The sequence below is a fragment of the Bos indicus genome, chromosome 5 (genome assembly GCF_029378745.1).
Source record: "Bos indicus isolate NIAB-ARS_2022 breed Sahiwal x Tharparkar chromosome 5, NIAB-ARS_B.indTharparkar_mat_pri_1.0, whole genome shotgun sequence".
Classification (NCBI taxonomy): Eukaryota; Metazoa; Chordata; class Mammalia; order Artiodactyla; family Bovidae; genus Bos; species Bos indicus.
Window position 1 is genome coordinate 69,763,645 of NC_091764.1, and position 13,744 is coordinate 69,777,388.

Genomic DNA, 13,744 nt, shown 5'->3' on the forward strand with positions numbered 1-13,744 from the left:
CAGATATCTTAATATCTATGTCGGGCTCCCTGATGTTGAAGAAAGCTTCAACGTAACTAGACCAGTGTCCCCTCATGAGGTAATTACCAACCATAATTTAATTGGATTTGTTTGGCTTAATCAGAAGAGTCAATGCCCTTAAAATATATTCTTAAAAAATGATTTAAAGATAGGGGAAAAATATATTCTCCGAAAAGAGTTCAAAGTAGTTCAAGAAGGCTGAGGCTGCAGCTGTCATGATAATTCCTCCTGACATTGAAGAAAACTCATGGGTATTACTGCAGTTAGAGAAAGAGGACACAAAGATTTCTTGGAGGGATTTTGACTCTTGGAGAGATGGAGAGCGTGGGAGAGCCAGGTGGGTGGGCAGTCGTGGGGCCCACAGTAAGACTTGGGGTGCAGGTACTGCAGGCTCTGCCATACAACTCTACTCCTATTGATAGCAGAGAGCATCCGAGGGGGACACAAGGGTCCCTGAGGTAGTTTTGGGGTCCTGTCCAGTTTCATTCCCATTTGAAGGGATTGTTAATACCAAGAATATCTGCCTATCATGGGTATTACCTTAGATTTATTAAAAAAGAAAACAAGATAATATTTATATAGTACTCTGTACCAGCACCATTCTAAAATACATATTCATACTTTTAGGAATTAAAGTTACTCACATGACTGAGATACAGAAAGTTTATTTAAAACTTAATTGGTAGAGCCAGGATTTGAACACAGTCCAGAGTCCACACTAACCATCATGCCAGCCTACTTTCTGTCAGGCCTGAAGAAGGCTTGATCTAATTAAATAAATGGTGTAAGCAATGCTTACTGGTCAATAATAGGGCTTCACTGGTAGCTCAGATGGTAGAGAATCTGCCTACAATGTGGGAGACCTGGGTTTCCATCTCTGGGTTGGGAAGATCCCCCGGAGAAGGAAATGGCAACCCACTCCAGTGTTCTTGCATGGAGAATGTCATGGATAGAGGAACCTGGTGGGCTACAGTCCCTGGGGTCGTGAAGTATTGGACACAACTGAAGTGACTATTTTAAAACCTTAGGTACAATTAGGCTAGAAAAAAGTTTATATTTGTCTTTGGTTTAGTAAAAGCTCAAGAGAGGATTCAGCATCATGAATTATATGACTGGTGTTCAGAGGAATTCTCTTTTTGAGACCACAAGCCATCTGATGACCTTCAATATAATAGAGAAGTCTTCGGAAGATGCTGGTGGGTTTCCTGTGTCCGATAACGGCCCAGGCGAGGGCATTACTTAGTGAGTCATGGCCATGTAAAAGTAAAGCTTGCACCATCAATTCCAAAATTTCTGCAAGTGACTCAGAAGCTGTTAGAATGACGTGTTGAGTGATTTGTGCTCTGACATGCCACTTGCAAAGGAATTTTGTGATACAGTTTAGTTTATTTGAAGAAGACAAGGAGATACAGTTTAATTTTTTTAGTTTGTGTTTGTACACACTTCAGTTATGTGTGTGTGTTCAGTCTCTGAACTGGTTGTTAACTGTTTTGAGTAGGCCAGCCACATTGATGACTTTCCAAGGTCCCAGTTTGCAAAGAAGGATCTAACGGCTTCAGAGATGTGGAAGGAGACTGGTGATAACATCAGGTCAGGGAGTAGAGACTCAGTCCAAGATTTATTGTCCCATTTCTGGGCTGGCAGGGGCAGGGTTGCTGTGGCAATGTCTAGATCCGTGGGTGGCATTGTCCCCTCATGGAGAAGGTAAGGTCATAACTCCCAGTTCCCTTAAGGCAGCATGGGGGCAGCTGGGTACCGTGGAGGGGTCAGAGTCCAGCATGGACCTTATTCTGCTTGAGATTGGCTCTTCGAGGCTGTTGGGACCCATTCTTTCCCCAGAGGAGGAGCAGTGATTGTGTGATTCTCTTCCAGTGCCGATTGCGGGACATGACGTACTCCGCTCCCATCACAGTGGATATCGAGTACACCCGAGGCAGCCAGAGGATCATCCGTAATGCCTTACCCATTGGCAGGTGAGGCCTGACGCGGCCTGCATCGCGGCCCTGTGAGGTGACCCCCGAGCAGTGCTGACACATGCCTTGCCCCGTTCTCTCATCTGAAATGTGGGGGAATGGAGCCTCCTTCACCGGGTTGCTTTATGGGTCTGATGAGTCAGTGTATGTAAAACACGTGGAGCAGCGTTCATCACGTTGTTGTGTTTCAATTGTGAAGTTAAGGAAACTGCTTCCATTTCCTCCTATAACTGCAGGCTGTTAGGGAAGCACGAGGTAAGATAGCATTTCCTTCAACTCTCCTGGGCCAGTCTTCTCGGTGGATTTTTGCATATTTTGAGTTTTCTTGGAAGAATGAATGTTCATAGCAGTGTATAGGGGAGAAGTTATTTGCCCGGGAGAAGTTATTTGCCCAGGACAAGTTTGGAAGTGATAGCACCGGCTGGCATTTTTGCTGTCTGCTTTTCCTAATTAGGGAAATGTATTGACTCTCCTGTAGAAATGGACCAGATCCACAATATTGTGTGTTTACTAATGATGTTGGACTTTAAACACGACACAAATAATTGTCACTCAAGTGTTGCCCCTTGCCTCAAAAGAACTTAATAAACATGCATTTGTTTATTATTAAGCCAAGAGCTCAATAAACATCCATTTGTTCATCAAATATGCACCAGCTACATGTTACTGTCATGTGCTATGCTGGTACCTCTATCAGGTAAATAGAAGATACTTAAGACATTGCTCACTTGGCTACATTCTCCTCATTCTTCACTTAGAAAAAGAAATAGGGATATTAAAAAAAATATTAATCTTTGTTTTAGCACGACTGTTTATCAGTGTTAAAAGAGAAGAAGTTCTCTCTTATAAATGGACCATACTTGTGTCCAGTTAAATCTTAGTTCTTTTTCCCAATTGCCTGGTTAGTTCTGAGAGTCTCTGGTTCCTTACACTTTGATTCATAGTGCTATTTCTACGTGACTAAGGCAAGTCACTTTGTTTTCCATGAATGAAGACTTGCTGCCATTTGTTGACTGTCACTCAGGCTTGTCTGCAAAGTTGGAGGGAACCATGGATTTGGGTTTTTGGTATCTGTACCAGAAAAACAGTGTACCTGAGGACATAACTTCGTTTCGCTCAGCTTTCTCCCACAATACCATCCCTCTGCCTTTCCTCACATGTCTGACAGGAATGCAGACCCTTCAATGGTGTGTGCACTGGCCAGCTTGTGTTCTGTTCAACCTTTTTGCCAGTGACCATCTGAATGTGATATTTTCTTTTTGTTTTATTTTAAACAGAATGCCCATAATGCTACGTAGTTCAAACTGTGTTCTTACAGGAAAAACACCAGCAGAATTTGCTAAACTGAATGAATGTCCTTTAGATCCAGGTAGGTGTGATTTCTTAGATTTCCCCTCCACTTCTTTTTTTGTTGTTGTTGTTTTTGCTTTTGTTTTACTCTTGCTGTTGATTTAGCATTTTTTTCTCAGAAACAAGATCAGCTTTTCTTCTTTTAGTGAATTAGGATAAAATTTTGTATGCAAAACATACAGCAGTTTGGTTCCAACTTTATTCTGTTGGTCTGTATTTTTAAAGATATGTTGTTTCCTCTTTTATTTCAGGCTCAAAACTTTAATACTTCAGTTCAGTTCAGTTCAGTCGCTCAGTCGTGTCCGACTCTTTGTGATCCCATGAACCGCAGCATGCCAGGCCTCCCTGTCCATCACCAACTCCTGGAGTTCACCCAAACTCATGTCAATTGAGTCCGTGATGTCATCTAACCATCTCATCCTCTGTTGTCCCCTTCTCCTCCTGTTCTCAATCTTTCCCAACATCAGGATCTTTTCAAATGAGCCAGCTCTTTGCCTCAGGTGGCCAAAATATTGGAGTTTCAGCTTCAACATCAGTCCTTCCAATGAACACCCAGGACGTTCTGGTTTATTGCTATGGTTTATCAGGCTGTCTCTTTGCTCGATGGTGTTTTTTGGTATGCTTAAAAATTCAAGAATAATCTCACTAAGTTTTTTGTCTGTCTCATCTGAAAAGACACAAGTAGCTCACTTCCGGCTGTTTTGAATGCCATATCTGGGCAAAAAATGAGTCTGTTTAAATTTTTTAAAGTTATATTTTCATACTTATTTCTAGGCAGTTTTTTTTTAAGCTTCGTGCTTAGCAGTTTACAGAATGTTCTTTTAATTCCTTAATTCATGTTTCACTTTGATTTAGTTCATGGTTAATCTAGTTCCTTTATAGTTGCATATATTGCATCCCTGATAGCTCAGTTGGTAAAGAATCTGCCTGCAATGCAGGAGACCCTGGTTCAATTCCTGGGTTGGGAAGATTCACTGGGGAGGGGGTAGGCCACCCACTCCAGTATTCTTGGGCTTCCCATGTGGCTCAGCTGGTAAAGAATCTGCCTGCAATGCAGGAGACCTGGGTTCGATCTCTGGGTTGGGAAGATCCTCTGGAGAAGGGAAAGACTACCCACTCCAATATTCTGGCCTGGAGAATTCCATGGACTGTATAGACCATGGGGTCACAAAAAGTCGGACACGACTGAGCGACTTATGTAGAATCTGAGAAGGTTTTGGAAAGAGGATAACACAGAATGTGGCTTTACTAGAGCAGTAATAAGATGTTCCATAAGTCAAATATATTGCCTTGTTTTTGCTTATATTCTGAAGGTAAAACAGTCTCACTTTATCCCATTCTGAATTGTGTGCAGAAAAGTTTAACAATGTTTTATGAGTTTTGTCAAGTATAGAATATATTTTGGAAACCTGATCTTAATCTGCCATTGTCAATGATTTGTTAGAAAACTTGAGCGAATTTTAATTTATATTGAAGATTGTCAGTTATTTCTGTGCTTATAAAATCTGAAGACTAATTTATTTGGCTTTTTTTTTCATTCACTTCTCATATGTCAAGTCCTGATGATCCATAGACCAATAAGATGCATTCCTTGTCCTCCAGAAATTTATCTTGTGGCTCATTTGTTTAAATCATGTGCTAAGACTGTTAACAATTTGTATAACAATATTGACAAACCCCTTTAAATTAAGGAAATGGCAGCCTACTCCAGTATTCTTGTCTGGAGAATTCCATGGACAGAGGAGCCTGACAGGCTACAATCCATGGGGTCGCAAAGAGTCAGACACAACTGGACTACTATCTCTCAGCACCATAAGGTCATGGTATTGAGTTGGCTGATAAGTTCATTTGGATTTTCCTGTAAGATGTTATAGAAAACTACAAATTAACCTTTTGGCCAACCCAATAGAAAGACTAGGAGCTCGCTGCCATTGCTCAGTCATGCTGTTGGAAGAATGGCTAGTGATGCTTTTCTTATTTCCCTCTGGCAGGGGGCTACTTCATCGTTAAAGGAGTAGAAAAAGTTATTCTTATCCAAGAGCAACTGTCTAAGAACAGGATCATTGTGGAGGCCGACAGAAAAGGGACTGTGGGTGCTTCAGTTACCAGGTATGGATGGCAGAGTTGGTGTTCTTATGAAATATTGATCATCCCATTGGTGTCAGATGGCGATCACTGAATACAGAAGTAGCCCGTTATTTCTCTTCTATAACAGGGAGTGTGATATTTAAACTAAACTATCTAGCATTCAGTTGATTGTGTACATCTGTGTCAGAGAGTACTGGTTTAAAATTTTTGGTGATGAAAAGTGTGAGACATTGTTCAAAAGGCCATTAGTTATTTTATCCAAGTTCAACTTGGCTCCAGTCCATAGGGTCGCAAAGAGTTGGACACTGAGTGACTTATACACATTAAAGGAACATTAAAGCATTAAAGGAACTTTTAAAAAAAGTTAACAAACAGTCTGGGAATAAAAAATACGTGGCATGGTTAAGATGTCAGTATGGAATAGACTTTCTCTTCTGATGACTTATAATGAACTGCTCAGCTTAGAGTTTCGGAATTTTTCTTTCTGGTGAAGAGGCAGCTAACAATAGTGCGCATTTGTTGAGCAGTTAGTAGGAGCCAGAGCGTGTATTAGGTGCGTTATATATATTTGTCACCTCTGCCCTCCAACATAAGTGCTGTTATTTTTAGGTGAGTAACAGGCCTTGCTCGCAGCGTGACATTGACCATTAGAGGAAGCCAGCATTTGGATCAAGATGTAATAATTCTGCAACCCACATCTTCCTGTTGTATGCAGCTTTTGAAGCCAGGGCAATCAGGATTTGAATCCCACAGTTGTTTACTAGCCATGAGGCACTTGGGGGCGAAATTACAATATTTAACTTCTCTAAGCCTTGGTTTCTTTCATACATGATTTAGGGACAACACTGCAAAATAAGTGTTAGTATGTGGGAGATTAGAGCTAATGTTCATAGAGTGAATAACAGTGCACAGTATGTAATAGGTGATCAGTGTGTGTTATTATTGTGGGGGATTAAAGCTGGGAAATATTTTTAGATCCATCAGGAAAGTTTCAGCTAACTGAGCTATGAATAGGAGATTCCTTAGTTTCTTTTGGCTTCACTGTATACCAAAACTGTAGGATGTTTTATTGGATTCTTATTTTAAAAATTCATGGTGTTCATTCATTTCCTTGTGGTTTTCCCATTGTGGGGTAGGCTCATTTTAAAGTTTTTCTTTTCAAATGTATAAAATTGATCAGAAATATATCCCATATTAGAACAAAGCAGTTCAGGTGGAATCAAAGTGAAGGAGGTTAAAATGAATTGGTGATTGTTGCTTATTCACCCACAGAACTTCTGTCATAATCTCACAGCTAAAGAAACAATTCTAGTGTTCTAAAGTGTTTGTGGAAGTGGCAGAGGAGGCTGGAGAGGACTTGTGTGTCTTTAAAAGGTACCTGTTTAGAAGGACCTTACTGATCGTTGCTGATCACTGGAATCTTATTGATTGGTAGTTATTGCTTTTGCATGTTACTAGTTTGAAACTAGGTGGGATGTAGTTTAACCAACTGTGTTTTCTTACAGCTCTACTCATGAGAAAAAAAGCAGAACCAATATGGCTGTGAAACAAGGACGGTTTTATTTGAGACATAATACTTTGTCAGAAGATATACCCATTGTCATCATATTTAAGGTGAGTCTGCAAGTGTCGTTTGAAAATTATAAAGAATTATTTTATACTTTTATATATAGGTTAGAAAAATTGAGCCTGCAAATATCTTCTGAAAATTATAAATTTTTTATGGTTTATTTTCATATATAGGTAGAAAATTGAGCACAAGGAGTTCTAGGAATGTAAAGATTTGTGACATAGAGAAATTGTCAGGCGTGTAATATAAATTGAAAGCTAGTGAGGCTGGGGTTCAGGTATTTTTAAAAGTAGTGATCTATTCTTTAAAATGGAAACACCATAAGGAATTCCAAAGATACAAAAGGGTGAATAGTGATGAGTAGGCCTCTCCCCCACCTGGACCTAAAAACGTGGTTGTCCTGCCCAGCAACACTGGTCTCTGGTGCGTCCCTCTAGAGCTAGTCTGTGCGTGTACAGCACCTGAGTATGTTGTAGGTTTCTTTTATGTTTTGTTTTTCACTTACATTGGAGAAGGCAATGGCAACCCACTCCAGTACTCTTGCCTGGAAAATCCCATGGACAGAGGAGCCTGGTAGGCTACAGTTCCACGGGGTTACAAAGAGTTGGACACGAGTGAGCGATTTCACTTTCTTTCACTTGCACTTACATAAACTGCACCCTATTTTGCACTTAGCTTGTTTTCTTTTTTGTAACTTACATCTTGAAGATAGAGTTTTATTAGTTCATATACAGTTACTGTTTTTTTTTTTAATGGTTCCATTTATAGGTGTACTGTAATTTATTTAACTATTGTCTCATCAGTGGACACACAGCTCTTGCTATTTCAAAGCTGCTGTAATATTTTATACAGGGCAAGGATATCTGCAGGCTAAGTTTCTAGAAGTGTAATTTTCTAGGTCACAGAGGATGATCTGAGTCTTTTGTTCTTTTTTATGGACTTTGGGATCCCTGTGAATTTTTTCATAGATAATGAATCTTTAAGCTAAATCTGATTTTTAAAATCTTCTTTGTGAATTGTTGACTTAGAACCCAAAAGACATTTTCCTGTAGAAATAATGTTTAAGTGGTATTTACTGTTCAGTCACTCAATTGTGTCCAACTCTGCAACCCTATGGATGCAGCACGGCAGGCTTCCCTGTCCGGCACCATCTCCTGGAGCTTGCTCAAACTCATGTCCGCTGTGAATTTTTAAATTTACTTCTTATTGCCTTTCTCTGAAGTTTATGTTATTTGTAATTATAATTTTTGTAAAAGACAAAGTAATTCTGTCTTTACTTGAAGGGAATCCCACATTGCCCAACGCAGTATCTTGTGTACAGAGTGAGGTTTAGTGGATAAATTTTACCTATGTGAAATTACATCTCCAGCAGAGGGCAGTATGTTACCATGCATGAGAAGGACTTTTATGGACAATTTCAGAGCTTTATAAAGATGTGTAGGACTGCTTTCCCTAGACCAGAAATTATAAATTAATTATAATGCAGATACTGTTATGTCACTCATATGGAAAATGGATCATTAGACACATGCATGCATTAAAACCAGAACACTTCTAAATACTAGGCGACTTCACTTTCACTTTTCACTTGCATGTATTGGAGAAGGAAATGGCAACCCACTCCAGTGTTCTTGCCTGGAGGATCCCAGGGATGGCGGACCCTGGTGGGCTGCTGTCTGTGGGGTTGCACAGAGTCGGACACGACTGAAGCGACTTAGCAGCAGCAGGTGACAAAAGTTTGATAAGACAGTTTATTCTGTCAAATTTAATATTATGTTGTAAATGTATACATATTCATAGCTGACTTAAATCCTTTCTAGAATGGGGCTGTAACTTAATAATGTGCATTTTTATGCAGCCAGTAGTTGAGATTTCCAGCTTCTCCGTTTCTGATTGTAAAATAGTCCTTACATTGAATTGAGAAAGTCACTAAAAAGTGTAACAACGTTGGATAAAGTTTTTTAAGACCTTTTTTCCTTTGCTTTTGAAATATACACATTGATTTTATTTTACTTTTTTCAGTTAGCAATGAATTTTGAGTAACTTTCCTCATCTATAAATAAAATCCACATCATTATTTTTACTAGGTATTCTATGGAATTCATGTATATAATATCTATTTAAGCAAATTCCTATAGTGGGACATGTAGGTGTCTTTTTTCCCTAAATTTTCACTCTTATGCACAGTGCTGGGCATCTTTATATATACATGTTGGTGTGTATTGCTGATTATTTTGTAAGACTTAATTCCTGGGAATGGGATTATATATTTTTTTAAACACTTACACGTTGTTTAATTTTCCCCCTAAATGTATTCATTACATTTTAATCAGCTGTGTATACTAACTAAAATAAATATTTGAAAATTTTTAGGTCAAATGAATACATTGGTCACACATAGTCACTTTTTTTGGGTCTCTCACTATAGAGTTGCTTTAATGAACTTGCTTATTAACCACAGTTAAGACCTTCCCATTTGGGAGGCAGCATAGAATGAATATTGGATGTCTTACCATCAGGCAGATCCAGGTTGATTTCCAGTCTCTTCACTTACTAGTCTGTGTGGCCTTGGATAGATTTCCCAGTCTTCCTGAGTCTTGGATAACTCATCTAAAGTGAGCATTTTACCTAAGTAGGGGGGCGGGGGAAGTTTCTTTGAAGAGCAAATGAGATAATATATTTTTTGCAAAGTAGACTGCATAGAAAGACAATGCTATTTCTTTTTAGTGAGTCTTCTTTACACATTTAACGTCAGAAGCCCGGGAAAATAAAGTAGGCTACCAGAGAAATCACATCATTTCTCTTTTTGTGTTGTGTGGCCCTAACACAGACCTTGACAGTCATTAGGACTTGATGGTTGTTGATTGTAGCCAACAATTGGCTAAAAGTGACAGAAGCAGCAGGGTTTCCAGACTCCATGCTGAGTCTGAATATGACGGATAAAGCTTTTAAGACCTAGATCAGCCTTATTTATGGACTTGAATTACAACAAAGGTTCTCCTGCCCATGAATCTTCCCCACTTTTATTTTTTGTACCCCTCAGTATTCAGCAATTGTGCTGTGATGGCATCTGCAGCCTAAAGATTTTTATGGAAAAAGAGGACAGATATCAAGGGGGCTGGGCATTGCATAATTTTGAAATTTTTGGTCTTTAAAGAGAAGAAAAATTAGAGTTCAAGTGAGTGAATGCAGTTCTTTTGTTATCTGCATGGACTGCTTCTGGTAATGATAGGTTGACTTCTGTCTAAAGAAAAATCTCTGGCTTCTGAATGTTAGATATTTTAAGAACTTAACCCTTTTCCCTTCTTCACATAATATGTTGCAACGTATCACCATTAGCTTGTGTATCATTCTCTTTTGCTTATTAGTATTCTTCTTTCTGTCTCTAAAAATCACACTTTTAGTCACACTGAGTGGATATCCAAGGAGAAGACTTCCTGCCACTTTTTAAAGAGCACGTCCCCTTATTTTTGTTCTTTTTGCTGATTGCCAGACTGGGTGACCTTCCGTGGGAATGTATTATCTCTGCTATTTTTTCATGCGGTTATTAAATAGCCTTCACTTTTGACTTATTCGTTAGGTGAAATGATTTCAGATATCTGGAGTACAGAGTTCCATATAAAGCTGGTTTTCAGATGTCTAAATTATGTCTGTAGAGCAAAATGGTTGGGCATTTTGCTGTCGTTTCCATAGCAGTATGTCATTTATTTGTAGCTGTGACTTCTGAAGGCTAAATAGTCATAAAGTCACTTCCGTCTTTGGAGCTGGAGCGTTATTGATGACGACCTGACTGAGTTATCACCCCGTGTTTCAGTGATCTGATATAGGAAGAATTTAGGGCTTTTAGAGCTAAGCTTTGGCACAGATCATTCTTCTGCATATAGGGTGTCATTTACTGTGTGACGTATCTCTGGCATATCTTTGTTTCATAGCGGAAAAATATTTGGAAGGCCTAAGCAGTCTGTTTAGATTCATGTTAGGCCGCTCGAGAGTTTTGTGCAATTAAAGACTTGCTCCTTAGATCAGCATCAGGGCAACTTGAAGTGGCAGCTTCAAGGGAAGACTCTTTCGTTACTATTAAACACCAAAAGAGACAATCAAGAACACTGTCTTTTTTGCTTGGAGATTACTGAGCTAAAAAGTATTAAGGTGACATACGGACCTTCATGTGGTTTAGGTGTTGTCTTGCCGAACGAAAGGGGGCTGACCCAGAATGCATCTGCCGTTTCAGCTCTAGGATTCTGTTTGTTTCAGCGAGGTCTTTTCCTGCTGTATCGTTTTGCCTCCTTGGTTTGGCACCTGTTCTACACAGATCTTATCTCCTTTAGTGGTTTTTTTTGTTTGTTTGTTTTCTTTAGTGTTGGGGCTTTCCCTGAGAAGTGAGACTCCTTAGTTACAAAGTTTTATGTTTGAGATTTTAGAGAAAGATGACTGCAAACTATTGCCTTAGTGTTGTTTTTGTAAAAATATGTTGGTTCCATTGAAACCCATTATTTTGAGAGATTGACAGGTAAAAATTAACTTACATTCTAACTGGCTTTTCACAGAGAAGAACTGTCGTCTGTTATTTCTGAGTGGCTCCTTGGCAGACCACAAGGGACAGATGGTACTAGATAGATGCCATCACCATCAGAGTAAATGCAGCTCTGTGTTTGGTTAAAGGATAATCTAGGGTTGTTCTTTTTTTTAAATTAGAGCTGATAATTTTTTAGGATTGCTCTTCTTTAACACATGAAAGACTAAACGTTTGTGTGTTTCTCTTTTTTTGACTGCGCTAGGTCTTCATGGAGGCACACAGGCTTCTCTAGTTCATGGAGCCTCAGTAGCTCCACTGCATGTGGGATCTTAGTTCCCTGACCAGGGACCACACCCTCGTCCCCTGCATTGAAAGGTGGATTCTTAACCACTGGACCACTAGGGAAGTCCCAGGAAGACTGTGTTTTAATGAATTTGTGTAGTGTTTAGAGTTGCTGTCTAGTGTCCATTTGAATAAATGCATTGTATCAGAGATAAAAAAGACATGAAAACTGACGTGAAAATTAACATATAAAAAAAAGATTTGTATCCTGAAAACTTCTTCATTTTGTTCACGAAACAAAAAAATTTTTCAAAACAAGTTGTATGCTTAAAATATTAAGTTTAGTGGATTTAACTCCCAAAGTTGGTTTATTAGTTATCTGTGCTGAGTAACAAATCACAACCGAGTCTCTGTTGGTCAGGGGTTTGGGCCCTGCTAGACTGAGTAGTCCTGGCTCAGGGTCTTTCATGAGTCGAAGCCGTGAAAACCTTTCATTCATGTCAGCTAAGGCCTCAGTCATCTGAAGAATGGATTGGAGCTGGAGGTGGCTGACCCTCAGGGTAAGAGACCTGGTTCCTCACTGTTGGCCTTTCCTTCCATGGGAGCTGGAGTATCTTCATGACATGGCCACTGGTCCCCAGAGGAGCCAGCAAGACTCCAGAGTCATACCGTGGTTCCTACATTTTATCTATAGAAGTGAGTCATTAAGTTTAGCCCACACCTAAGCAGAGGTGCATCTTGATGAGAGTGAAAGAGGAGAGTAAAAAAGCTGGCTTAAAACTCAGCATTCAAAAAACTAAGATCATGGCATCCAGTCCCATCACTTCATGGCAAATAGATGGGGAAGAAGTGGAAACAGTGACAGATTTTCTTTTCTTGGGCTCCATAATCACTGTGGATGGTGACTGCAGCCACAAAATTAAGACATTTGCTCCTTGGAAGAAAAACTATGACAAACCTAGACAGCATATTAAAAAGCAGAGACATTACTTTGCTGACAAAGGTCTGTATGGTCCAAGCTATGATTTTTCCAGTAGTCATGTATGGATGTGAGAGTTGGACCATAAAGAAGGCTGAGCACCAAAGAATTGATGCTTTCAAATTGTGGTGCTGGAGAAGACACTTGAGAGTCTGTTGAACTGCAAGGAGATCAAACCAGTCAATCCTAAAGGAAATCAGTCCTGAATATTCATTGGAAGGACTGATGCTGAAGCTGAAGCTTCAATACTTCGGCCACCTGATGCAAAGAGCTGACTCATTGGAAAAGACTCTGATGCTGGGAAAGATTGAAGGTGGGAGGAGAAGGGGATGACAGAGGATGAGATGGTTGGATGGCATCACGACTGAGTTTGAGCAAACTCTGGTAGATGGTGAAGGACAGGGAAGCTTGGTGTGTTGCAGTCCATGGGGTCGCAAAGAGTCGGCTGAACTACAGCTGAGCTACTGAACAACTGCAACTGTCCTAGCAAGCTTCAAAACTTTCAGTAAGCTTACATATGATCCTAAGATATCCAAATTGAATTTGTATGATACAGACTATTAAAATTCAAATGTAGAGTGGTGGAATGTGGAGCTGGAAGGGACCTGGTTTGCCCTGTCATGACAGAAATGAAGAAACGCAGGTGGAGGAGGTGATGTGCATTAGTGGTTGTCAGGCGTGTTGACATTCTCTGTCAACTTTGAAGAGGTGCCCCTTCCATTGTGCCCAGCGTGATGCTCTCCGTGTTCTGCATCAGACTCAGAATTTGATTTTCCCTGTCTCGTGTGTGGAGAAGAGCTAAGAACTAGATCGTCCAAGTTTAATAGACGAGTACCCCTGGTTCTCTTTTCTCTGCGTAGGTAAAGGAAGAATTTGAATACAAATGTAACTTTTCCCCTAACTTCTTAGAAGTGGAGTACTTTTCTGCCAGGATAGGTTTAGTGAGATTATGCTCTATTTCTTGA

The 13,744-nt window shown here is 39.8% G+C and overlaps 1 protein-coding gene across 2 annotated transcripts in view; it reads left to right on the forward strand.

Annotated features, from left to right (window-relative positions):
- POLR3B (RNA polymerase III subunit B) overlaps nt 1-13,744 on the forward strand; it is a 115,948-nt gene that overhangs the window by 12,148 nt on the left and 90,056 nt on the right. For both annotated transcript variants that reach the window (XM_019961239.2, XM_070789655.1), the window contains 5 exons: nt 4-79; nt 1,894-1,994; nt 3,272-3,363; nt 5,336-5,453; nt 6,938-7,046. In XM_019961239.2, the coding sequence (XP_019816798.1) occupies nt 4-79; nt 1,894-1,994; nt 3,272-3,363; nt 5,336-5,453; nt 6,938-7,046 (496 nt within the window). The remainder of the gene's footprint in view (nt 1-3; nt 80-1,893; nt 1,995-3,271; nt 3,364-5,335; nt 5,454-6,937; nt 7,047-13,744) is intronic.